This window comes from Eublepharis macularius, chromosome 5, assembly GCF_028583425.1.
Source record: "Eublepharis macularius isolate TG4126 chromosome 5, MPM_Emac_v1.0, whole genome shotgun sequence".
Lineage (NCBI taxonomy): Eukaryota > Metazoa > Chordata > Lepidosauria > Squamata > Eublepharidae > Eublepharis > Eublepharis macularius.
In genome coordinates, this window is record NC_072794.1 from 131,081,559 (window position 1) to 131,108,255 (window position 26,697).

The following is a 26,697-nucleotide window of genomic DNA, read 5'->3' on the forward strand; positions in this document are numbered from 1 at the left end:
CCTCCTTCCTTTGTTTGCTAGCACACAGCTGTCTTCAAAGACAGACTTGTGAGGCTATGGGACCTTGGGGGTAAAGATGCGCAATCCTCCTGTTTTTCAAGTTGCCTAGTTTTACCAACGCAGAGTCACCATTTGAGTGGCAAGATGGCAGTTCAGCAGACATTTTGGACTATTTCGTGGACCCATAAGGTGGCATTCTTCACCTCTAAACAGGACAGCCCTCCCACCATAGTAGCTTCGCTCTCCGTGTCTGAGAGGTTTCACTCTGGCACCTCTTTAGTCGTTAGGGTTGCCAGCTTCAAGTTGGGAAATTCCTGAAGATCTGGAGGGTGAAACCTGGAGAAAGTGGGGTTTGGGGCGGGAAAGGACCTTGGCATGGCATAATTCTATAGAGTCCACCCCCCAAAATAGCCATTTTCTCCAGGTGAACTGATCTCTGGCCTGGAGACCAGTTGTGATTCCAGGAGATCTCCAGCCACTACCTGGAGGCTGGCAACCCTAGAAGTGGTGCCCTTAAGCAGGCTGTGTTTGCAAAATGGATTGTACCTACGGGCAACCCACCCAGCCCGGCTTCTTTATCGCGCCAAATTGAACCGCCAGTCCAAACGCACTCCCTGGAAAGATGCCGACTCGCCCTTCCACTTTTGTCCACCAAAACCAAACGACACGTGGAGAAAGTGAGAACAGCACATGAAGGGGTTTGTCCCAGCCCCCCCCTCCCCCGCCCAGTTTGAAAGCAGCCTTTCCGTGGTGGCCTGAGGCGTAACGCCGGGCTCTGGCTCTTTCCTTTTCTGTTGCTGCCCTGGGCGTCAACGCACTGCAGGAGTGGAGAAAGAGGGCCTGCCCTTGGTAGGTGCATGACACGCGTCTGCTCTAAGGGGACACTCCACCGTCGAGACAGTTTCCAAAGACTTCCATGCAACGAAAGGGGAGGGTTCCCCCAGCACAAAGGGGATGACTAGTCTGGAAGCCGGAAGGAGGTAGCTGCTTCCGGGGCAGCGGTGGGGGGTGGGGACGTCAGTCATGGAGTCTCTCTGGAGGCTGAAACGGTTTGATGCGTTCCCCAAAACCTTGGAGGATTTTCGGATCAAGACCTGCGGCGGCGCACTTGGTGAGGGGTGCGGGGGCGCGTGCCAGAGCTGGACGGGGGTGGCGGCTGGTGCCTCCCCCTGGAACGAGGGCATCCTTCCAGTGGAGGCTGCCTGCTGCCGGCTGAAATCTTGTTCCATAGCAGGGTTTGGAGTAGGCTGGGGTGTTTTAATCTGTACGCGAGTAGCTTTTTATTGGCTGGTGTGTGCCAGAGAACGAGTCGGTTCACACTTGTAACATGGATTTTTTAAAAAAAAAAATTAGCATAGCGACTCGCCGCTCAACTGAGCAAGAGTTCTGTTTGAGGTGATGAGTGATAATATGGTATTACCTGTCCATTCATTCTTATCCCGCTCTTCCTTTGAGAAAACAGGATTATCTGTCTTCTCATTTTATCCTCCATTCTTGTGAAGAAGATTTGTCTGAATTCGACGAGACCTCATCAATGTCTTCTTAATGGCAGCAAAAAATTTAATTGCTTTAAAATGGAAATCACATACTGTACCAACAATTACCAGTTGGTATTCTAAAATATGGGACCATTTTTTATTTGAAAAAATCAATGATGGAATCTATCAAGCTGAAAATTTCCCCCAAACAACAAATTTTATGGAAAAATGGTTCCCTTTTTTTGAATACATTTCTAAAGAAAATCTATATCCTCCCAATAAAATATACCAAACAATCCTGAATCTATAATCCAAAATATATCAGATCATTCAACTTGAATTTGTCTTTCCATGTTTTACCCTTCTCTGTTATGTAGTTTTTAACAATTTACCCATGTTGTATTTCATATTGTAAACAGTTTTGTTAATAATTGAAATAAATATATATATATATATGAAAAAAAAGAAGATTTGTCTGAGAGAGCAAGATTCGGGATTCGTAGCACTTTAAAGACTAACGGGATTTCCAGGGTATGAGCTTTCAAGAGTCAGAGCTGCCTTTGTCTCATATCTTGGAAATCTAGTTGGTTATTAAGGTGCCACTAGACCCAAATCGTGCTCTTCTAGTACAGACCAACACAGTTATCCCCCTGAAACTAGGGTGAGTTACTGGACTAGCTTCACACAGTGAGCTTCATGGTGGTGTGGAGTCCTAGCCTACTTCTTTAACCATCGCAACCTCCTGTATCTGTATGTGGAATTTCATCTGTAGTTGTGCAATAACATCTGAAAATTATCTTTGATGCCACCTGACAAGAACTGGAGAAATCTTTATTTTGTTATATTTATTATATTCCACTGTTACTATTTAGCTGAAGGCTACTATGATTACAAAGCCTATGAAAATATTCACAGAACTTGCAAAGAAAGTACTATCAGATTAATTGCTCACTACAAAGTTAGCTACTTCAGAGCTACCTCACACAAGTGAGACTGCAGAAAAAGGTCTTATGAAATGCCATTAGTGTCTGTGCTTTCCAAACTGCCTGTGGGCAGCAAGCAATGGTCGGGGCCGGAATGTGCCACATTAGGAAGTGGGTCTGAGAGGAGGAAGAAATTGCTATGATGGTCAGACTTGGCACAGAGGTCAAAATGGGGAGAGGTGAGTCTTCAGACATTTAGGTTCCAGGTCATGAAGGCAATTCAAAGCAAATATGAATTCAATGCAGTAGTTTCCAGATTGGGTTTTTAGATGTGTTTAGCTGCTGTGCTGGGCACTTAAGCTTCCAAGTTGTCTTCAGGGACAGCCACCAAATTTGGACTGGACAGAGAGATTCAGCTCCCCATTCAGTCTTAAAGCTCATTGGCATTTTCACACAAATTATTTGCTCTGGATTTGATTCCGTGTGGGCGTGTTCCTGCTTCCCCAGAACATTGTGGTATATTTGTGCACTTCCCAGGGTTTCCCAGGCTTTTCTCTCATCTTCCTTAAACCTGTTTTGTTGCAAAGTTTTAGGAAAGATCACAGTAAAACCTGGATGGCCACTGTGTGGATGGGAAAGTTGGGATTTTCCTACCCACGTGGCAGTCATTTTTCCTACCCTGTCCCTGTGGTGCGTATTTCCTCCAACCACCACTGGTGTGCTTTTTTTGTGGAGATATAATACGAAAGGCACATCTTTACCTGTAATACAAAAAGCATATCTCTGCAACAAAAGAAGATAGTTATTTTTTTAAAAAATGAAAGCTGGGAATTCAAGGAACCTGATACACAAATTGTTATAACAGTATATCAATATAACTACTTTTAATTGCTGATTTTTTAAAAAAAATTGCAAATGCCCTGGCAGTTCAGGATGTGGGGTGGGAGGGATAAAATGGGGTAGAGAACCTCAGTGAAAGCCCCATTACTACTGTGCTTTACTGGCAGCTGTGCAGCAGCAGGGAAAACTCACAAGGCTGTTCCCATGCGGAAACTACTTATTTCAGCTTAACTTACTCAAGTAGTTATTGTGATGATAACATGGAAGATAACAGAAGCAAGTATACCATCCTGAGCTCTTTAGAAGTGTGGGGTGAAAATGTAATAGATGCTAGAAAGACTGATAAACAAATATGCATGTGTGAACCAGATCAGTAAGAAATGAAAAACAGGCTATCAGTGCGATTCTTAGGATTGCATTGCATATCTTTTATTACACTGAGTTGTGTTCTGTTATTCACTTCCAGTCTCTGGACAGCTTTAATAATGTTTTCTTACTATGAGAATGTTTTCAAAACCTTGAGGTATTCTGCTGAATTATGATATTAATGAATCTAGGAACTATTGTTAAATGTATTATCAATATGGTGACTATCAGATCTCTCAAAATAAACATAATACTGGAAGCTAATGTTGAGGATTTGAGTTGAGTTTGTTTGTAAATTTAATTTCTTTACTGGCTGTGTTTTGTTCTTAAACCCTCTTCAGTAAAATTATTTTAAGAATTACTATATTTGTGCCATGGCGGCAGAGCTGCTGCTTCCAACTGGCAGAAAAACATTTAAGAAATACTTGATGAACTGATGCTAGCGTGAGCAACCTACTGACTGTACTTCCCTGTTGGCTTTGAAGTACCTGATTGTTTTTAGAGATAATCTTTGTGCCTTATTTTCTAAGTGTCATGTTTCAATTGGTGCTTGTGCTAAGGAACTGACATATCTCCTTTATGGAGCACAGGAAGTAAGGAGGTGGGATTTTTAACATCCATTATTCCTTGTTCTTACATTGAATCACTTCAGCTCCTTAGTGCAAAATAGGGAGGATGGTCTATAGTGAGGAATACTGGCTTGAAAATAAATCCTGACGTTGAAACACATAATGAATGACATTTGGTCCACTCAAAAGTTAGCCCTTCAGAGAACTGAGAATATGTTTTAAAAATTGACTTGAAAATGTGTGTAGGTATTTGAAGTAGTTCGTTATCTCTCTTGGCAGTTTGATGTCTGCTGTATTATACTGTAAATTATATAAAATATTATGTTGGTATATGCACACAAAGTTGCATTTACAGTACAATCCTAAGAAGAGTTACTCCAGTCTAAGCCCTTTGAAATCAATGGCCTTAGACTGGAGTAACTCTGCTTAGGACTGCACTGATTAGCAGTAATTTTTATTTGAGTTAGTTCACTGTTCACTTCTGCCTACGAGATGTTGTTAGGGGTTTCAGAATTTTTTTGTCTTAAAATATACATGTATTCTGCATAGATAGCAGTCCCAACCTCCTATTTCTGGGCACTTTTAACAGCCATACCAGCGAACAGGCAGGTGTACCCATGCCCAAACTTGGGCGGATGTACCCATGCCCAAGTCATGAATTCCAGACTTAGCTTAAATAAAAGTATACTTTATTAGTTTAAGGAGTGTTCGCAACAGCATTGATCAGTCACATAAAACAAGAAAACCGTTACTGCTGCTATCTAAAACTTTAGAGCTTACTACCTTAACTATCTCTGGTTGGCATCCTTTTGTTGTTCATCTTACCCAGCTGGTAAAATGCATATCCACTCCATTCCTAGATGGTCTGGCATTGGGGATATGCCAAAGTGGAAAGAATAATGAAGGGTTTTTTGGGGTCAGCTGAGAAGCCATCTTTTCTAGAATTCAGCACACCACCTGGCACTCAGGAGCCAGTCAGGGCCAAGCTGTTATTTAGCATTACAGCTGTGTGAGAACATCCAGGGAGGACAGATAGAGGCTCTCTGAGACAGTCTCCCAAGGTCCAGTCATTGGGAAACTCTGAGACTGCTTGCAGGTGTTTTTGATTAGCTTAGCCAGCCTATTTTAGGGTAGGCCAGAGCCTGCAATCACTCACAACACTGAACCATTCTTACTAAAATCTTGGTCTTAACTGGCTACTTCTATACATATTCCCAGCATTCTTTTGTTTTAAGACGCTACACTTACGGTCCTTTCACATATGTTTTTTCTACACAGATATCACTTGAGGGAAGGAAGAAGCACATACAAATATACATAGTATTGGACCTGAAAAAATGCAAGCACGTCTATTTTGCCATATATACCCGGTGTGGGAAGCATCAGCTGGCATTTGTAATGAAAATACAGTATGTTGTATAAACTTTGCTAGCACTGAAATAATATTTGTGTGGGGAAAGTGCCATACTCCTTTAGTGTAAATAAACCACACAGTGTTGAGAGAGGATCTTTTCAACAACTGCTGATACTGTCATAGAGATATCCTCCAAGGAGCCACAGTGTTAGATAAAACATATTCACAAGATTTGTGTAAGGGGGCAGATAATAATTGCCTATGTTTGCTTTTCTTTTCCTGTACGCAGTGACAGTAATCAGTGGACTCATCATGTTATTACTGTTCTTCTCAGAACTCCAGTACTATCTCACAAAGGAGGTAAATAGGTCTATTTACTTTCTCTCTGCTCCTTTGCCCCCTTCCACTTTGCTTTTCTTTAAGTTGCCCTGATGTTGAATATTTCTGTAGTGATACATCAGATAGACCAGGATTGAAAAGACCCAGGTTCGGGTCCCTGCTCAGTCATGAAACTCACCGGGTAGCCATTGGGACAGTCACCTTATTTCAGCTTAGCCTTCCTCAGAGGGCTGTTGTGAAGAAAGGGAGAGCATGTATGTCTCTTTGAGGACAGGCAGAACAAATATGAAACAAATAATAAAATGGTCACAGCTGAGATATTCATTGGAGCCTGACAATATCTCATCTCAAGAAAAGTGGCTATTATTGGCTTAATCAAAGGAGATCAGTGGCTTTACAGTGTACTTTCATCCATACATGTCCTCTCTGATATTCTAACAATGATTGTTTTTATAATACCGGACTCTGGGAGAGGGACTCTAACTCCTTTCCTTCATGACTGAACACTTCATTACCTTTCAAATAAAAACCCATAAATATTTAACTTAGGTAAGCTGCTGAATATATTTTTTTTAATTCTAGGGATAATGAAATAAAGAATTCCTTCCCTCCTCCTCTTCTTTGAATGCAGGATGATCCTTGGAAACAAGGACATCTTCAGATCTGTGAAAATAGGACTTGCAGAACAATTTCTGCAGAACCATTGTATGGAATGATTTTCTTTGTTATTAGGTTCACCCAGAATTATATGTTGACAAATCAAGGGGAGACAAGCTCCGGATAAACATAGATGTTGCCTTTCCCCATATGCCATGTGCTTGTGAGTAAATTCTGTGAAGCTTGTTTTTGTTGTTATTGTTGCTTTATTAAGTCGCAAAAATAGACACTGCATGGCATGTAATAGCAATCTGAAATACTGCTGTCCTTACTAGATGAAACTGAGACACTGTTCATACAGAAGAAGAGAGAGAGGGATCAACAGCTACGTCATTTTGATGCAGTGCAAGGAAGTCGCTTTTTAAGTTTTAGACCTAAGCAGGTCTGAATTAAAACCAGATGAGAATGAAAACTGGATGAGTTATCCAACCTGAGTGCCCTTGCCTAGTGTAATCTCCAGTTGTTCTTTTTCTTGCTCTGGAACCCTGAAAATGTATGCGAATGACGCTACCTTTAATGAAGTCCATTGCCCATCCATATTGTCTGCTCTGACTCTCCAGTGTGTTGAGCATTGGCCTTTTCCTGATTTGCTGTTTAACAAACTTTAACTTGAGATTGAGCCACCTACAGACCATGTACTGTACCGCTGAATTACAGGTGCTTCCTTTGCATGCCTAGCTGCCATGGATAGCATAGCTAGGGTTTTACAGTTCCTTTTAAGTTTCTCATTCCTCTTCCCTAATCATAGTATTTCTCAATGCCCTTTACTCCAGGAAATCTTCCTGATCCTTGAACCAGTTCTACTGAGATATTTCTGTATAATGTACTTTCCACTCTGATCGTTTGCAATGTGTATCACAGAACTACTGGTTACAAACATCAGCGAAGATCTCAAGAAGTCTGTTCTGATCTGTGGTCCCTGTTGTTTTTCAGATCTGAGCATTGATGCAATGGACGTTGCTGGAGAGCAGCAGCTAGATGTTGAGCACAATCTCTTCAAACAGCGCTTGGATAAAGATGGCAAGCATGTGACTCCAGAAGCAGAAAGACATGGTTATACACTGTTCTTCTGTGGAAACGATATTGCAGACACACAATGCTAATTGGGATTTAATCCTATGTTTTATATGATTTAAATTGGTTTAAAGCGTTAAACTGTCTGCAGGACAGCTTGAGAGCTGCTGTTGCTAGTGATGGAACAGAGCAGGCAGTGACTACCTAGCTTCTTGGGGGAGATGGATTATCCAGACTCGTTTCAAACTGCATTCAGGCTTTGATTTGGCCTTGGTTGTGACCGATAATCTTCACTGGGAGAGTGACAGTACCTCCCAGTTGATTCTCCTGGACATCTTGGAGGCTACCATTGACTGTGGTATCCTTTGGGGGAGGCTGGCTGAGTTGGGAGAACACCATGCTTTGGTGGTTCTGCTTTTACTTGACAGGCCAGGTAGTGCTGAGAAACCACTACTCAACCCCTGCATTTATCTATTTTGTCCCCCATGTTATTTAACATCTAGACAGAATTGTTAGGAAAGATCGCCAAGATTTGGGGCAAGGTGCCACCAATATGTGGGTGACACCCAGCTCCATTTCTCCTTAATAGCTGAATTGGGTGGATCTGTGGAAGCCCTGAACAGGTAAGGTAATAGGATGGGAGAGGGCCAATAAACTGGAGCTCAGTCCAGACAAGTCTGAGGTACTGTTGGTCAGTGACAAAACTGCTCAAGGGCAGAGAAGTAAGCTTGTCCTGTATAGGGTTGCACTTCCTCTGAAAGAGCAGGCTCATCGTTTGGGGGTGCTGCTATGATTGGAGACTCAAGCCTTCTCCATGACACACATAGCACCTTTTTATCTGCTTCAGGTGGTAAGCCAACTGTGGCCGTTCCTCAGAAATTATGATCTGGGCACAGTGATCCAAGTTGTGATAACATCCAGGTTGTGTTGCTATTATGTGCTTTATGAGGCCCTATCTGGAACCATCAGTTGGTTCAAGATGTGGCAGCCAGGCTATTGCAGGGCTCTTATCACCCCTGGGCTGAAAGACCTGTACTGCCTAGAATGTCTGTTTCTAGGCACAATTCTAGGCCTGGGGGTGCTTGAAGGATCACATCCACTCATACTGTACAGCCCACCAGCTAAGATGCTCTTCCCATGCCCTGCTTCCTGCCCCCCCCCCTGCAGAAATGAGGTGGGTGGCAACAAGAGACAGGGCTGTTTCATTGCTGCACCTTGTTTTTGTACTGCCTTCCCTCTTGAGGCTTGTCTAGTGCTTACCTTACAGTTTTTCAGGACCAGCCCAAAACATTTCTTGTTACCCAGGCTTTTAACTCAGGGGTTCCATTTTTTAGCTGTTTTTATTATCTGATTCTATTTTATGGATATAATTTTAAGCTGCCCACTGTTTCGATGTTGCTCTTATGCCATTGGCTGGTTTTATTATTCATCATTGTCTATGTTACCATTTTAATTATTTCATTGTGTTGTATTTTTTTTACTTTGTGGGCTTCTTCAAGCATCTCTCTATAGAAGCAGCATGTCAGTTTTCTAACGAAATGAATCTGTATCAGTGATAGTTGGGATTGCTTTACAATGATACTTGCTTTACAGTCTGTGTGTATTGCTGGTACAGGTATTTTTCTGTCTTTATTTCAGAGCTAGGAAAAGAAGAGGAAATAGTATTTGATCCCAACTCCTTAGATCCTGATCGTTGTGAAAGCTGTTATGGAGCCGAGTCTGAGGACATCAAGTATGCCTTGCTTCCCTCACTATGATTTTGGGGGCAAAGAGGTGGGGTTGGGGAGGAAGCTCCATAGCATGCCCAACTCTACGTAGGGTCAGATACCTGTTTTACTTACAAGAAGGGTCTTCTAAATTGTTTCCAGGAATAAAATCTTAATGTTGGAGAGATTTTAGATTTTATTGCACAGATCTTTTTCAGCCTTGGTATGGCAGCCTTTGTGCCTCTACATTAGCATTTGCTAGCAATTGTTCTCTTCCCTTGAGCAGAGGACTCTATTCCAACCTCTGCTTGGGGTGGGAAGAGGAAATGGCATCTCGATAGGCCAGGATCTTGCCTGGAGTTGACCTAGAAGTATAGGCCTCACTACTCCTCAGGGGAGCAGCATAGTGAATAAGAGAGATTGAGGGTAGTCCTGTGAAGATACTTCTAGGAAGTCCAAATGGGCTCCTGTTCTTTAGGGCCATATCACTGCTTCATCATATATTCAGTCAGTATAAAAAGGTGTGGGATAATAGGCCTTGTGAAGGACCCTACAGGCCAGTTCAGTTTTCTGCAGCCTGTGAGTCTCTGGTTTCAGCCTATCCCAACGTGCAATACTTCCCTCCAGCTCCTTCTTGGTTTTGACAAGAGCCCTTGTACTCTAGCCTATCCTTTAGCCTGTTAAGTACCAAGAGCTGTAAGATACAATTTCTTTTGTTATCCTTGAAGATAGGGCTAAATTATTTGCCATGGTGTCTGTGTCTGCCTCCTGGTTTTCGTCACATTCCTTTCACCTGAGAGTTCTCTGTAGTTTAAAGATGCCAGCAGGGGGCAGCTGATAGACCATGCTGCTTTGGTCGCCATAAAGTACATAGTACAAGAGCTCCCTGGATATCTTTCTCCCCCCTCCCCCCCTAGGATTTTGCACTCCTTAAAAAAAATGGGAGCAGTGATTTTTATGTAGAACCTTACTATTTAAGAACAGCATTGTCAGGCTTTGAAGATCCACTGTGCCTTATTTGTTTGATTAGTTCATTTTTCTCGTGCCCTTCCTCCAAGGAGATGGAGGTGGCATACATCTCCCCCCCCCTCCATTCTGTGTAATCTTCATAACAACCCTGTGAGGTAGGTTAGGTTGAGAGTGTGTGACTGGCCTCTGGTCACCCAATAAGATTCCATGGCACAACAGGGATTTGAATCTGGATCTCTCAGGACCTTGTCCAATACTTTACTTGCTACTTTTATGAGTGCCATTTGCCTCATTTTGCTGAATGGGATGTGTGCCTCTTTTTTCAGATGCTGTAATACTTGTGATGATGTCAGAGAAGCATATAGGCGGCGGGGCTGGGCCTTCAAGAATCCAGACACTATAGAACAATGCAAGAGAGAAGGCTTCAGCCAGAAAATGCAGGAGCAGAAAAATGAGGGCTGCAAAGTGTATGGGTTTCTAGAGGTCAACAAAGTGAGTGAGGTCTTTTTTATTTTAAATCAAGCTACTGTATCAAGTGTATGAAATCGTAGTGCCAAAGGTGTCTAAGAAGAGATGGAAGCCAGGAAACTCAGATACAGTCTCCTCTCTTGTGTCTCTGTGGTCCTAGACCTTCAGCCTTTGTGGGGTTTTGCAGGAGGGCAAATGAATGTTGCACTCTACATAAGATAGCACATAGATTAGAACTTAATACCGTCTGGAGGCAAACGTGAACAAACCAATTTCTGTAGCATAAAGGCACATACGCAAGATTTTTAGCTTGTGGGAGAATGCAGCCCGACGATAGTTATGGTCTGATATCTTGTAGAGCAGACTTTCCTACACTGCGTGCGTGTGTATGTGCCATCAAGTTGCAACTGACTTAATGGTGACCCCAACAAGGGGTTTTCAAGACAAGTGAGAAGCGGAGGTACCATTGCCTTCCTCTGCAGAAACTTCCTTGATGGTTGCCCATCAAAGTACTAACGCTACTGAGCTTATGAGATCTGATGAGATTGGGCTATACCATGCTGCCTTCCCTCCCTTTCTTTATTGTAGTCCACTAGAAACTTTTGGTTCCTGAAACCCTTGCTTTACCTTACTTATAAAATTGGAATGTTGGCATCAATCAGAAGATGCCTTGCAATTTCCCTATGAAATGGACAGTTCCAAGTTGCAGTCTGGCCTGATGTAATGCATCTGTAGATAGTTGATGAGTGTTGAGGCACAATGAAGAGGAGCCAATTATTAGATGCTTCGGAGCAGGGAAAGAAAGGGGCACAAATTGAGATGTTAAGGGAGTGGCTCTAAGGCCTAATGTACACATGCAAATGAGGTGGTACTAGGGGATGTGCCTCTTCTGGAAGCACAATTATATTTTTGAATGCTTACCTACATGTGTTGTTAAAAATCCCTGTAGGTACACAATACATATATTGGAGAAAGACTCATTTTATGAAGTAGCACTGTTACAAATGGTCAAGGAGAGCAGAAGGTTTAATGAGACATGACTGTCTTTTACAGGTAGCTGGCAATTTTCATTTTGCGCCAGGAAAAAGCTTTCAGCAGTCTCATGTTCATGGTAAGGCCACTTGCATTATGTGAATAGTTTCTTGTCCTGTCTTCTCTTAGTATAGCAGCAGGGAGTACTGTAACTCTCATGAGCTACACCAGATAGAGCTGCTGATGGTTGTAGCGTTACTTGAGTGAGGAAGAACTGGCAAATGAGAAATGTTTGCAGAGGAGTATTGGGAATGGTGATTGTTGCCATTGTTATTCACTTGAAGATGAATCTAATAAAGACATAACATCTGATACTGTGGGGCAGTGCTTTTCTGTTACAAGCCACTTCTTTGTCAATAGCGTTTGTTCTGTCTTGGATGTGTTACCCTGTGAATTTTAAAATCAATCTAACAATCAAATTTCCATTCAAGTATCTGCTTCCTTTTGCCAGTGATTAGTTGGATGGCTTGATATATCAGCATATTGGGTGGGGTCCAAAGGTTCTTTTCTGCTAACAGCAGAGCAAAGAGGTCTTCCCCCAGACTTTTATCCTCACAACAGTCCTGCAAAGTAGATTAGGTTGAGAGATGTAATTGAAATAAATTCTTCCCTGGAGAAGGTTAAGCAGTTTGTTCCAACATTTAAATCACAATCGATCAGATTGGTTCTGCACATTCAGATAGGAGATCTCTACTTTTGACTGTGGCCAAGGAACGGACCCACCAATATCATCCAGTGAGCTTCATAGTAGGATGATCATTTGAACCCATGTCCCCCAATCCTAGTTCTGTGCTCTAACCACTGTACCACAGTTGCTCATATTCCAAAACAAATGGCTTCTGAATATTTTGGAATGACAGATAACAGTTTACAGCAGTGAATTTCCTCCTTTGTCTCCTGCTCATCAGAATTATGATTCAGAGACTCCCCCCTCCCTCCAATATCTTTATCGTGTGCTATGACAAAGTTCCACGAGCATGTTGGCCTCTTTCTCTTGCAGCAAATCAGCAGTGGAGATGGTCTGCTTGAACATGCAGATTCAGTCTGATTGATTGTAAACTAAATGTTAGCACAAATTGACTAACCTGATACAGGAAAGAGGTTCTCTACAAGCTTTTCAAAATAGACCAGATGTACATACCTATGTGACAACTTGAACACACCATTTACAACCATTGTTGGAAGGTTTCTGCTCCAGTACCATGCTGGACATTCTGCATTTTGATGTGCATTCTTGCACCCCTAGCACATCACCAAAAGAGCTTTTGTGAAAATCTTTTTCTTACTCTACTGTTGAATAGTGTTTCATATACTTCTTTGGAATGTTTTCTGTTCTGTCGCATACCTGTCACACTGCAAGCCAAGCTTGTTCAATTCTTTTGGGTTTCTCCTGTCCTTTGAAATGGCAGTTTTGGGCTGGATTATATAAGGGTCCTTTCTTCCACTTTTTCTTCTTGTTCTTTATCAAGAAATCCACATGTAACATCCCAGTAGAGTTCTAGAAAACACACTGGTGATGAAAATCTGCAGTTATACTTCCTGTAACATCAGTCTTCTTTCAAACCTAAAATTGTCATATTTCTGGCATTTTGTTCTAGGTATCCTACCATTAGATTTTCCCTGCAAACCAGCGTCTCTCTGCTGCCTGGGTTACGATGCTCATGAGCTATCATCTTTTGTACCCTTCCCAAGATTTTCACATAAACTTGTGGTTGTGTCAGAATAATGAGGTTTTCCTTGGGTAACATCTAAGAATCCAGAATATGGTGTAGAGTAAGGATTTATTATAGATATATGCTGAATGACTCCAGTGAATTCTCCTTCAGCATCCATAGGTATCTTTGACAAGGTTGAGCATCTAATCTGGAGGGCTGCTGCTATTACTTTGACTAACATCTTGATATTAGTCCTCTTGGAAAACTTGCCCGGTACTGTCTTGCTGGGGTTGGTGAGAACTATAATATGCTTCACAGAGATTGGGCTGTTGCTTCCATACACAAATTTTGGGCTTTTCAAAAGCTTACCTGGGGCAGTTTTTAAAAATCAACAGAATTGCTTATTAACCTCATTTGATCTCCTTACTTGGGAAATAAAATGACAAGGATCATATGAGTCAGCAGCGTTCTGTTTCTCTCTTTTTTTTAAAAGCACAGGATCCTGACATCTCTATCATTTTAGGCCATGAGCAGCAATTCTGTGCGTAGCAAGTCAAATAGGCTGCTTAAATTTTAAGACACTGCAGGATTTCAAAAAAGTACATTTTTGACCCTCATGGCTGTGCAGATAAGATTAAGGATAAGTGTTTGTTAAATACTTGTATACCTCAGAGGATCTGGCTGGTGTCTCTAATGGTCAACGGTCCAGTATATTGTTCAGCTGCCATCTTGCCTCCTCAAAATGTCACATAACTCCTGTTCTTTCCAACTACTATTTGCCAAAATCAGACATGGAAGAAAAAAACCTGTTTTAAAAACAAGATCACATTTTGCAAATTTAGCAAATATTTGATATCAGAATTTGCAATAATTTATTCTGGATAGTTAATTGCAGAATTTTAGATTTTGTTTCATACATGTGGCATTCAAACAGCTGCAATCATGCCCATTTTTTTCTCAGTTGAATGGAACTTGATTAGAGGTGTTTGTTCCTAAGCAAAAGAATTCCTTGGTGTTCTTCATGTGCTGTCTCAAGATCAAACTGGGTTATTGCTTTGGTTGCCAATACAAACCATTCCACTGGGCAAGGAAACATTGGAAGCCTTTGCTTGACTAGGAAAAGACTGGCAATTGATTAAGACTTGGCTAAACCCATTCACTGACCATTCCTGATGTGTTTCCTATCTTCTCATCTTTGCTACAGGCTGAATAATCCTGTGTGCCACAAGGCACCCTCTTTCACCAACCTATGGCCCACCTTTGGAGGGCTGAACAAGCACATGCATGCCGCTTGTTGTGTGGCTTGTTGGCTTCCTCTGTGGGCCTTCAGCAGCTGAATCGGTAGCCAGTAATGCATCTGCATGGCATAGCACAGTATTCCTTTGGCCCAGTGTGTTCATGGGAGTCTGCATGCAGTCCCGCTGTAGTGTTCTGATCCTTTATAAGCTGAGCAACCTGGGCCCAGGGTCTTGCTGGCAAATAAACAAGGCCTCACGAGAGCAAAACTAATATAAACTATTGCCTTTTGGGTTTTTTGCATCCTTGGTTTTCAGTATGGAGCTCTGAATGTTTCTCTCTTTTTTTTCTTAACTCTGCTCGTTTTTGCAGTGCACGCTGTTGAGAGTAAGTGTTGTCAACTTCTTTCCTCTGCTAATTCTGTACTGTCCATAATTAAACTGATTCATTTTTCCTGCTAAAACTCTGTGCTACCTCAAAGCTTGGAAAGATTAGGACCTGCTTGTTGAGTGACACAGAAGCCTTCACTGTAGTGTTTATTAGTTGCCTGCAAATGCATATCCTATAGAACCCATGCACAAAATATGGAGAATACAAATGTGTACAAACAAGCTTCAGTAATAAGAATTTATTCTTAGTTATCATGAGTATGTAAAAGCAGTATTCATTCTAAAAGGGTATGTTCTAGAAATATTATTAAGAGTCCATTTAGCGGGGTCAGGAATTGCACTCCATCATCGGAATCGATCCCTTCCTACAATCTCAACCATAGCTAATAGCCATATAAATGTCATTATTAATTTATGGATTATGGTCAGATTAGTATTGATAATGGCTGTGATGCTGAATGACTATAGAGAACCCTGGGCTGGCTCTGATGATCCATTCACACAAGGATTGCAGGTCCCTTAAGACCTGGGCAAAGTTGGTTCCTTTAGACTAATAGTCATGAGGGTCAGAGGTCTGCAGTGACAAGAGGAAAGTGGCCAGATTTCCATCTGAGGCAAGAGGACAATTTCATCCCCTTCTCATTGCAGCTTCCTGTCCCACATGACTGTTAGTCTTTGTGGGACTTGTGACTCAGGGAATCAATTTTCTCAAGGACAGAGGGGTCTGCAGGGAGGAAAGACAGAGTGGAAAAAAATCTGTGACCATCAACACCTTAAGTGTATGCAAGATAATTGAGTTTGCACATGATATAAACATTGGGATTTGCAATGGCCTCGAATATACACAAACATTTTGATAGATTTACTGCCATTTGAGTGTTCTCTTGATCAGGTCACTGGGATGGAAGATGTCTTTAGATTCATTATTTGAGTGTGGAGTAGAAACAGAGAAAATACTTTCCCTTTGCACAAGCACATCATGTTCTTGACTTGGAAAGTCTTGGTATAAAGAGAGTAAATTTTAATTGTCGCTCTTTTTCTAGTCATTGTTGATGGTGGAGAACTAAAATTTGTAATTATCCATAAAAAAGCAGCTTGACAGATTTACCTTGTCTGTCTGTTTACAGTTCATGATCTGCAGAGCTTTGGACTTGATAATGTAAGTACCTGGAGATGCACATACAAGATTTGATCCACATTTGAAGGATTGTAGCTTGGTGTTAATGTGAGTGCAAATGATTTGCCTTGTTTATATTAGATTGAAAGGATCTCTAGCTGTAGAAACAATTTTATTCCAGATACTGCTGTCCTTTCAATCTGCTGTTGTCTTAAAAGATACAAAACATAGTGAGAACACAACCAAGGACTAAAGAAGCAATAATCTAATTTATGCAATTAATGGAAAGTCATTCCTATAGTCAATTATAAACCATCTTTAAAGTGACTTAAGTGCAAAGCAGCAAAAATAGTAAATTCAGATTCTCTTATAGTACATTGACAAACCTTCACAATAAAGGCAAACGGCTAAGCATAGAAACTTCAAACAGTAATTCCAATTCCAACGCATTCACAAACATTTGCTTAGACATAGCTATGAATAAGTCCGGACAGTCCAATAAGGTAACCAGAGAAACAATGAAGTCCAAAGAGGTTCAATGTTCTTAATTTGAAAACCTTTACAATTTCTTTTCAAAGGACAAGTAGAAGATGGCAAGTATCCACGGGCTGCGGACCGTGGATACTTGCCATTGTTTCTCCGGTTACCTTATTTGACTGTCCGGACTTATTAATAGCTATGTCTAAGCAAATGTTTGTGAATGCGTTGGAATAACTGTTTGTAGTTTCTATGCTTGGCTGTTTGCATTTATTGTGAAGGTTTGTCAATGTTCTATAAGAGAATCTGAATTTACTATTTTTGCTGCTTTGCACTTAGTCACGTTAAAGATGGTTTATAATTGACTATAGGAATGACTTTCCATTAATTGTATAAATTAGAGTATTGCTTCTTTAGTCCTTGGTCTCACTGCGTTTTGTACCTTGTTACCAAGGATGCTTTGTTGTCTTAAAAGATGACATCATGTGGAAATTCCACACTGGTGCTTCCAAATGCCAGTGGGTCACCAGGCATCCATCATGAACTCCTTACTTTAGAAGCTCAATTTCATATACATTTGTTTTCTGCCGGAACTATTGTTCTTTTTGGTATGATATGTATGCCAGTGAATATAAACAACCCACCTTCTTTCTCTGGCAGCTGCTTCTCCCCACGGACAGCATGGGAATATAATTGTAGGGAGAGGAGTGTAATTCTTAGCACAACTTCTGCCCTCAGGTAACATGTTTATGAACTTGTGTGGGAGGGGCAATAACACTTGCCACATTCGCCTTGCATAAGCAGGCACCAGAGCTAAAATCCTGGTTGTCTTAAGCATCCTAACCACAATGAGAAGAAAGGAAAACCTCTCACGTGGCTGGTTGGGCAGAACGTATGCTCAGGTGTTCATGAAGGGAAGGTACTGCTTTTCAGAATTAGGCCAGGATCTGGATCTACTTGTCTTTTTCTGGTTCTGCTTGAACATGTTAGGTCTTTGTTTGTTTCAGATAAACATGACACATTTTATCAAGCATCTTTCCTTTGGGAGGGATTATCCTGGCATTGTGAACCCTCTTGATGGGACAGTTGTCGCAGCAGAGCAAGGTACAAGCCTGAAGCTGGATAATCTTCCAAGCTCTTGTATGAAATAAGGACCACAATTTGGGGTTAACTTAAGTTTTACATAAATGATAATAGTCACTGTATATTGGGGTTTATCTATCACATAAGTGACGGTGCTGCACTAGTTATATATTTATGCCTTAACCAAAACGGTCATTTTTATTGTAGAGTTAGCGTATGGCAGCTCTTAGCCCCAAACTACACATTACATTTAACACACGGTCCCAATGGGGACTGGCAGCAGGATGTCAGCTGTGAGTTCTCCATGGGAACTCAATTCCAAAGCGTTGCATGTGGCCAGTTTGTTTTTTTTTTTTTTGAAAAATTTTTATTGGGTTAGAATCCATTATTTCCACATTTACATTCAATTTTCCCCAATTTTTTCTCTAACCCCCTCCCTTTCCCCCCCCTTTTTGTTGACTTCCAACAGCTTTCCAACCCTTTGTCCCCTTTCCCTTACTTTTATTAGCTTCCTCTATCTAAAACAAATATATATTCTCCATTATTCTAAGCAGTACATCCTTAACTATTTTTAACATTATATGCCCAAACTGTAAGCCTTTGTTTCCATCTTAGATAAACAATTTATCCCAATTTTTCAATTTCAGGTATTTCTATATATCATAAACCATATAGATCATACATTCGTTTATATCAAACAATTTGACTTATTCTCTATATATATTACTCATTCTATCTTTTTATAATAGTTCTATATATCTCTCCTCACGTAGTCAATCAATTTGACCCATCTATATCTTCAGACATTCAGTTTGGTACAAAACTTGTCAGAAAAAAAAGAAAATATTGTTAGTTAATCGCTCCTTATATTTAGTCCTTATAATTAATTATTTTCTCTATGTTCTGTTTGTTAACCTATATATATCTATAAATATGTCAATCTATTAATCTGACTGCTTATTAATTCACATTTATCTCTTCTCCTCCCGGTAAAGTCTCCCCCCTCTACTTCAATACTTCAGTAGTTCTCAAACTGCCACAGTTTTCCTCCCACCTCCCATTTCTTCTCCAGGTATTGTTTCAGCTTCTCCCAGTCTGTGTTGAACTGCCCTGAGTCCAGATCTCTCAATTTTCTTGTCATCTTGTCCATTTCAGCCATATACAGCAATTTGTAAGTCCAATCTTCAATAGTTGGCACTTCTTGTACTTTCCATTTTTGCGCATACAAAAGTCTAGCTGCTGCTGTCATATAAAATATCAACGTCCTGTGTTGGGCTGAAATTCCCTCCATTCCCAAGTTCAGTAGCAGGAGTTCTGGGTTCTTATTAATTTGAAATTGTAAAATTTCACTCATTTCTCTTATTATTTCCCCCCAGTACTGCCTGGCTACCTCACACGACCACCACATATGATAGAGGGAGCCCTCATGCTTCTTACATTTCCAGCATTTATTAGAAGTATTCAAATTCCCTAGCGCAATCTTCTTTGGTGTCATGTACCAACGATAGATCATTTTATAAATGTTCTCTTTGATATTAATACATGTCGTTGTCTTCATTGTAGTTTTCCACAAGTATTCCCATGCCTCCATTGTTATTTCTTTATTAAAGTTTATAGCCCATTTCACCATTTGTGTTTTAACTATCTCATCCTCGGTATACCACTTCAACAGTACTTGGTATACCTTGGATATTCTTTTCTTATCTTCTTTAAGAAGGGTCTGCTCTAGTTCCGAATTCTCTATTCGTATACCTCCCTTTACAGAGTCCGAATTATATAAGTCTCTGATCTGTCTATACTGGAACCAATCGTAGTTAGGTGATAGTTCCTCTTGTGTCTTTATTCTAAGTTTGGATGCTTCAGTTTTAGTTATTTCTTTATACGTTAAACATTGTTGTTCATTATCAACAGCTCTCGGGTCTATCACCTCATATGGAACCACCCACAAAGGGGTTCCTTCTTGTAGATAAATTCTGTACTTCTTCCAGATTATGTATAGACTTCTCCGAACAAAGTGATGCAGGAACATCGAGTTGACCTTTACTTTGTCATGCCATAAATATGCGTGCCATCCAAATATTTTTTTATATCCCTCTAGGGCTAATAGTTTCTTGTTCTTTAATGTCATCCATTCTTTCAACCAAACTAGGCAGATTGCATCATGATAAAGTCTCAGATTGGGCAGTTGCATTCCGCCTCTTTCCTTTGCATCTTGTAAAACTTTCACTTTCACTCGAGGCTTCTTGCCTGCCCAAACAAAATCTGATATTTTCCTCTGCCATTTTTCAAATTGTTTGGAGTCTCTGATGATTGGTATTGTCTGTAGCAAAAACATTACTCTTGGTAACACATTCATCTTAACTGCTGCAATCCTGCCCAACCATGACAAATTCAATCTATTCCATTTAATCAAGTCTCTCTCTATCTGAGTCCATAGTTTTTCATAATTGTTTTTGAATAAATCTATGTTCTTTGCAGTTAATTCGACTCCCAAATATTTCACTTTACTTGTTACTTCACAATCCGTTGTTTCCATTAACAATTGTTGTTTCTGCTTAGTCATATTTTTGCATAATATCTTTGACTTCTTTTTGTTAATGAAGAAACCTGCCAAGTCTCCAAACTCCTTGATCTTATCTATCACTCTTGGCATGTTCTCCAATGGGTCCTCTACAATTAACATTATGTCATCCGCAAATGCTCTGACCTTGTATGAATAGTCCTTTATTTTTATTCCACGAATTTCATCATCTTGACGTATTTGTATCATCAGAATCTCCAATACTAAAATGAACAACAATGGAGATAACGGGCAACCTTGTCTTGTTCCTTTACTTATCGTCAATTTCTTAGTCAATTCATCATTCACCACAATTGCTGCAGTCTGGTCTCTATAAATTTCCTTAATTGCTCTGATGAATCTTTCTCCCAATTGTAGCTTTTCCATAGTGGCAAACATAAAGTCCCAGTTTAAATTGTCAAACGCTTTTTCAGCGTCAACAAAGAAGAAACCAACCTCTTTGTCACAACGCTTGTCATAATATTCAATAGCATTGATCACTGTCCTTAAGTTGTCTCTTATTTGTCTGTCTGGCAAAAAGCCTGCTTGTTCCTCCTCTATGACTTCCGAGAGCCACCCCTTCAATCTCTCCGCCAATATCTTCGCAAAAATTTTATAGTCATTGTTGAGTAGCGATATAGGTCTATAATTTTTCACATTAGTCAGGTCTTGGCCCTCTTTTGGGATCAATGATATATTCGCTTCACTCCAAGTTTCTGGAATCCTTTGATCCCTTAAAACCCCATTCATCACCTCTTTTAGGAATGGTGCCAGTTCATTAGCCATTGTCTTATAGAATTTAGCCGTAAGTCCATCTGGCCCTGGCGCCTTTCCTAGATTTGCAGATTGTATTGCCTTACTTATTTCCTCATCAGTTACTTCACTATTCAACTTATTTCTCCAAGCTTCCGAGATTTCTGGAAGTTTGGTTTTCTCCAAATATGACGCTATTGATTCTTTGTTTACTTCTTTTTTATTATACAGCTTAGCGTAAAATTTATAAAAGGCTCTACTAATGGTAGCCTGCTCCAAATACGTTTTGTTATCTTCGCAAATTTTATTTATTATCTTCTTTTCCCTTTTCTTCTTCAATTGCCATGCCAGGTACTTCCCAGGTTTATTAGCACCCTCAAACGCTTTTTGATTCAGTCTTTTGAGATTCCACTCCAATTCTTTATTGCTCATTGCTGTTAGCTGTTCTTGAAGTATTTTAATTTCCTGGTATACCTTCTTTTTCCCTGGTCTCTTTTTTAGCTGTATTTCTTTGGCTTTTATTTTCTCCTCAATCTCTTGTCTTTTCTCCTCTTTCTTCTTTCTTGCTCTACCATTTAAGTCCATTAGTATGCCCCTTACAACCGCCTTGTAAGCATCCCAAACTTTATTGGTTGGTACTTCTTTATTCACGTTGTATTGTATAAAAAACTTTGTCTCTCTTCTCAGTATTTCCATATTCTCTCTTTCCTGTAACAAGTCCTCATTTATTCTCCATGCTTTCCTTTTTCTCTTTTTTCCAAATTTCCACATAATTGGGTTGTGATCTGAGCCTACCATAGGCATTATTTCTACCTCCTTAGTCCATAATGCTAAGTCTTTTGAGGCCCAGATCATATCAATTCTTGATAATGTAGAATGCCTTGCAGAATAAAAAGTAAACTGTCTGCTTTTAGGATATTCTCTCCTCCATACATCTTCAAGAGTCTCTTGTTGAATCAACTCAAAAAAAAGCTTTGGTAATAGTCCTCTTTTCTTTTGTGCCGTTGTAGTCTTTTTGTCTAGTTCCAAGTCTGTCACTCCATTGAAGTCTCCAGCAAGAATTATCTGGTCGTATGCAAGATCGTCTAAATGCTTCCTTAAATCCTCAAAGAAGCTTTCTTTTGCACCGTTAGGTGCATAAAGTCCGACTACCAACACTCTCTTTAAATTCCAAATACATTCCACTGCTACAAATCTAGCTTCCACATCTCTCATAACAAATTTTGGCTGTAGCTCCTCTTTTATGTACAACACCACTCCTCTTTTTTTCTTGTTGGAGGCCGCTACATATTCTTTGCCCAATTTTCCAGATTTTAAATATTTTACATCCTGCTTTCTGATATGGGTCTCTTGCAAACAAACAATGTCACATTTTTGTTTTAGTAGCCAGTGAAAAGTATTTTTCCTCTTATTCGGTGAGTTTAGTCCATTTACATTCCAAGATAATACTTTACACTCCATACTCATAATCTTGTTGGTAAGTCTTTTTCATTGTCCTTAATAAATCGCTCCATCTCTCGCTCAGATCTGATGCGTTTTTTGGCCCCTCCAAACTCAAAGGACACTCCTTCCGGTAACTCCCATCTGTACCTGATTTTCATGTCCTTCAAAATCTGAATTAGCACTTTATATTTTTTCCGGTCCAGTAACACTGATCTGGGCAGTTCCTTCATTATAATAATCGTCTTGCCATCAATCTCCAATGGATCTTGAAACTGTTTTGTCACAATCCTCTCTTTCATATTTCGTGTTGTAAACTGCACAATCACATCTCTTGGTAGTTTCCTCTGGGTTGCTATTCTCGAATTCACACGGTATGCCACATCTAGGATAGCCACAACTTCCTCCTCCTCCTTCCCCAGGTACTCAGCCAACACCTCAGTCATCTGTTCTTGCGCTGACTTTCCTTCCACTTCTGGCAAGCCACGAAAACGTAGCTGCTTCTCCATATGTTTAGTTTCTGCAACTGACATTCTCCCCTTCACCAATCTCATCTCTGTTTGTTGCGTGTCTGCTAAATTCTCCATCGCGTCTTCTACTGTTTTAACTCTCTGCTGCGTTCCTTGTAATTCACTTCGTATTGTTTCCATACCTTTTTTCACTTCTGACAGCTCCGATTTTACTGTCTGTGTAACCTCTTTAACCTCTTTTATCAGCTCTAATTTCGTGTCCTTAAGTTCTTTAATCATATCTAAAAGTTTTTTGTCCAGGTTTTTATCCAGGTTTTCTATTGCCGATTGCCACTCTTTTTTTGACATCGTGGGGCTTGCTTTAGCTCGCTCCCACGAATCCGCTCTCTTCCTTAACTCCGTGGCGTAAAATTTAACGTTTTTCTATTTTAAATGTCCCGGTCTTCTTATAGAAATTAAATTTTAAAGAGTCCAAAATGTCGGGCGTCTTTTCTCTATGGTTTCTCTATGATTTTGTAATCCAAGATGGCCTACTTCCTCTTCCGCTGAAGCCGCGACCCTTCCCCTTTCAAAAATGGCGATTCCCTACTTCCTGCCCTCCAGCAAGGGCCGCTTCTCTCCAGCCACTCTATTGTTATTACGCACTTCCTGTCTCCCGTCTTCCCACAGCAGATCTCGCGATGGTGTCTTTTTCTCACAGCTCCAAAGCCACAGGTATTCAAAACAATAGTCCCATTTCTTTAATAACTTCTTTAAACTTAGTCTCTTTTTAAATTCGATTCCTGCCGAGTCTTCCCCTCCTTTTCACTAGTCTGTTGCAGTTTAAAAATCTACTTTTTTTCCTCTCTGTTTTTATCAATCTGTCCCGTCTCAGAAGATAATGATCTTTACCTTCTCTTCACTTTTCTCGGGTTGTAATCGCTGTTTCGATTTTAAGTTCCCCTCTCAGCTTCTTCCCCCAATCGATGCTTGGGTATGTAGGTCTTATGCCAGCCGAATTGGCCCCAAAACTGCCGCAGAGATTATAGCCGACCCGTCGCAAGGTGGGACCTCAAGGATCGGGGGGAGACTCGTTGTGAAGAGCCCCCCCTCGTCCGATATCTAGCTCACCCTAGGGTCTTGAGCGTTCTTTGCCTGCTCCCCGCCTGAGAGCAGTCGGCCGCGGGCTATTTTCACCCCGCCGGCCGGTTAAAACGGCAGTCCGGTCAGCTCCGCAAGTGGAGCTGCGTTAGACCTCCATGGATCCCAAACAGGAAGTCCCTCGCATGTGGCCAGTTTGAATTGGGACTGTACTTCAGGGAGAGGCTCCTGCACACCCTTTCCCCTGTGCGTTGTTAAAGTAACTTGCGTTTATCAGTAACCTCTTTCAAATTCTCTCTCTTCCTAATACCATGTTCTCTAAAGGGACTTCCTCATTATAAGGCTACAGTTAAAAGCATTTTCACAGTACACACACATACTGGTTAAGTACGTATACACTCTCTGAGCCTTTCACTTTATGTATCCTGGATTTTAGCACTTAGGAGGTTCACTTAGAAATATATATATATATCTTTGTAGTTAGTACTGTGTTTTGATTCTTAGGTTCCATGATGTTTCAGTATTTTGTAAAAGTGGTTCCAACAGTGTACATGAAGGTTGATGGTGAGGTAAGAACCATGTCTGTTATTTTAAATATATAGCTATGCCATATGTATTATTTGTAGTGTTTTTCTAATTTTGGATCCAGAGGAGTTAGCCGTGTTAGTCTGTAGTCACAAAATAGTAAAGAGTCCAGTAGTACCTTTAAGACTAACCAACTTTATTGTAGCATAAGCTTTCGAGAACCACAGCTCTCTTCATCAGATGCTTCTGATAAGGAGAACTGTGGTTCTCGACAGCTTGTGCTACAATAAAGTTGGTTTGTCTTAAAGGTGCTACTGGACTCTTTACTGTTTTCTGATTTGGAAGATGAAGATATGGCATCATTAAGGAATGAGTAGGGAATCACAGGCCGTTTTGCATGTCTTATGGATATGCAAGGCTTTGGATTTGCCTCAGTGTAGATCACGCCCCCACCCGAGATTTCAGAAAGGCAGGACTGAGCAGGCAAATCCATGACTGTTTTGTTAGACACAGAGGGCAGCATGAAGACCAATGTAGGCCTACAGATGTAGACTTGGATTCCCTGGCAAATATCTGCTAACAGCAGTTAATTTTCTGTCAGCTGGATGGGACTTCCTCCCTTTCAGTGCAGCCCAAAATGCTGCTTTTGGCAGACAGAGAACTGCATAAGACGGGAGCTAAAGTCGACAGCAGAAGGGGGATTTGGCAAAACTGCTCCCACCCTTCTGTTAACAGAATTTTACTGCAGGATCCAAACCACAATCTTTAGACATATGTATGCTTCTACCAGTAGTTATATGTTTCAGATTCTGTCTGCTGATGTTTCTTAAGCCCTTCTTAGAGAAATTGCATGTGGTCTTGGTGGACACAGAAGTTAAAAAATAAAAAGGTCAGGCTGCTTATCAGAAGACTTGTGGAGTGGAATTTGATTCAAAATGAGCAATCTGAGCCAGTCCGGTTGTGACATCTGAGTAAATTGAATATAGAGGTGCAGGGGATCAATGATGTGGATTGTAGGTGTTGAGTAGAAGATATGTTTGTGTGTATATGCAGGAGTTGGATAACATGTTCTCAGAAATGCCTCCGGCTCTGAGAGAATGTGCATGCGGTGATTTTGACACACTGTAATGGCTGCATAACTAACTGTTTGTATTTTGCTAGGTGGTGAGGACAAACCAGTTTTCAGTAACACGGCATGAAAAAATAGCAAATGGCCTGATTGGAGACCAAGGTCTACCTGGTGTGTTTGTGCTCTATGAGCTTTCTCCCATGATGGTGAAACTAACTGAGAAACACAGGTTAGAGTTTTTTGAAAGAACTGTAATGGGATGGAAAACTGAAGCCCCCTCCCCAAAATAAAACCGTATTTATTTTATAGCTTATGTGCAGACTTTGGTCCCATGGCAGATCGCCACTAAAAGGAGTTAATGTTCTGTCGGCGGGGTAGGACCTCCTCGCTCTCAATGCAGCCCAAAATGCTGCTTCTAGTGGGCATAGAACAGCATAAGAGGGAAGTTAGTCTGCAGCAGAAGGAGGGATTTGGCAAAACTGACCCCACTTTGCATTAACAGAAATTTACTGCAGGATTCAATTTAGACAAATTGAGGCTTTATGTTTCTACCAGTAGCCATGTGTTTTGGATTCTGTCTGCAGATGTTTGCAGATGTTTCTTAAGTCCTTCTTAGAGAGATTGCATGTGGTCTTGGTAGACACTGAGGGCAAAAAAGCAGGAAAAAAAGGCCAGGCTGCTTATCAGAACAGTTGTGGAGTGGGATTCGATTTAGAAAGGAGCAGTCTGAGGAGTAGATTGACTATATAGAGATGGTTCTTTAAGGCTTTCTTAGAGCCACCAGGATTCTGGGTGCAGCTAACTATTCCTCTCAGCGCACATCAGACACAGTCAAATGGTATTACTACTCAATCTTTGTATCTGGATGAATATTTCCTTTTTTTAAAAAAATTATACATTAATCTAAGCATGTTTTTTTCCGTGTAGGTCCTTTACACATTTTCTCACAGGAGTCTGTGCTATTATTGGAGGAATATTTACAGGTATCTCTTCTTTTGAAAACTTGAACTGTCCTCATTACCTTGGTGACTGAAAATTTAGCTTGTAAAATATGATCATAGAAAGTTTTTAAATCCTTGTACGCTATAAAATGAAGGTAAAACAGATGAAGAGGGAGTGTTGAAAGCT

The 26,697-nt window shown here is 40.7% G+C and overlaps 1 protein-coding gene across 3 annotated transcripts in view; it reads left to right on the top strand.

Annotated features, from left to right (window-relative positions):
* Positions 1-1,010: 1,010 nt before the first annotated feature.
* Positions 1,011-26,697, top strand: part of ERGIC3 (ERGIC and golgi 3) — a 28,986-nt gene continuing 3,299 nt past the window's right edge. The window contains exons 1-13 of one of the 3 annotated variants that reach the window (XM_054979781.1): positions 1,011-1,111; positions 5,820-5,890; positions 6,602-6,689; positions 7,460-7,579; positions 9,179-9,272; positions 10,542-10,707; positions 11,737-11,794; positions 14,979-14,993; positions 16,123-16,154; positions 17,597-17,693; positions 24,480-24,544; positions 25,662-25,798; positions 26,497-26,552. In XM_054979781.1, the coding sequence (XP_054835756.1) occupies positions 1,024-1,111; positions 5,820-5,890; positions 6,602-6,689; positions 7,460-7,579; positions 9,179-9,272; positions 10,542-10,707; positions 11,737-11,794; positions 14,979-14,993; positions 16,123-16,154; positions 17,597-17,693; positions 24,480-24,544; positions 25,662-25,798; positions 26,497-26,552 (1,087 nt within the window). In that variant the 5' untranslated portion in view covers positions 1,011-1,023. The remainder of the gene's footprint in view (positions 1,112-5,819; positions 5,891-6,601; positions 6,690-7,459; positions 7,580-9,178; positions 9,273-10,541; positions 10,708-11,736; positions 11,795-14,978; positions 14,994-16,122; positions 16,155-17,596; positions 17,694-24,479; positions 24,545-25,661; positions 25,799-26,496; positions 26,553-26,697) is intronic. The other 2 variants (XM_054979783.1, XM_054979782.1) reach the window with 2 other exon arrangements.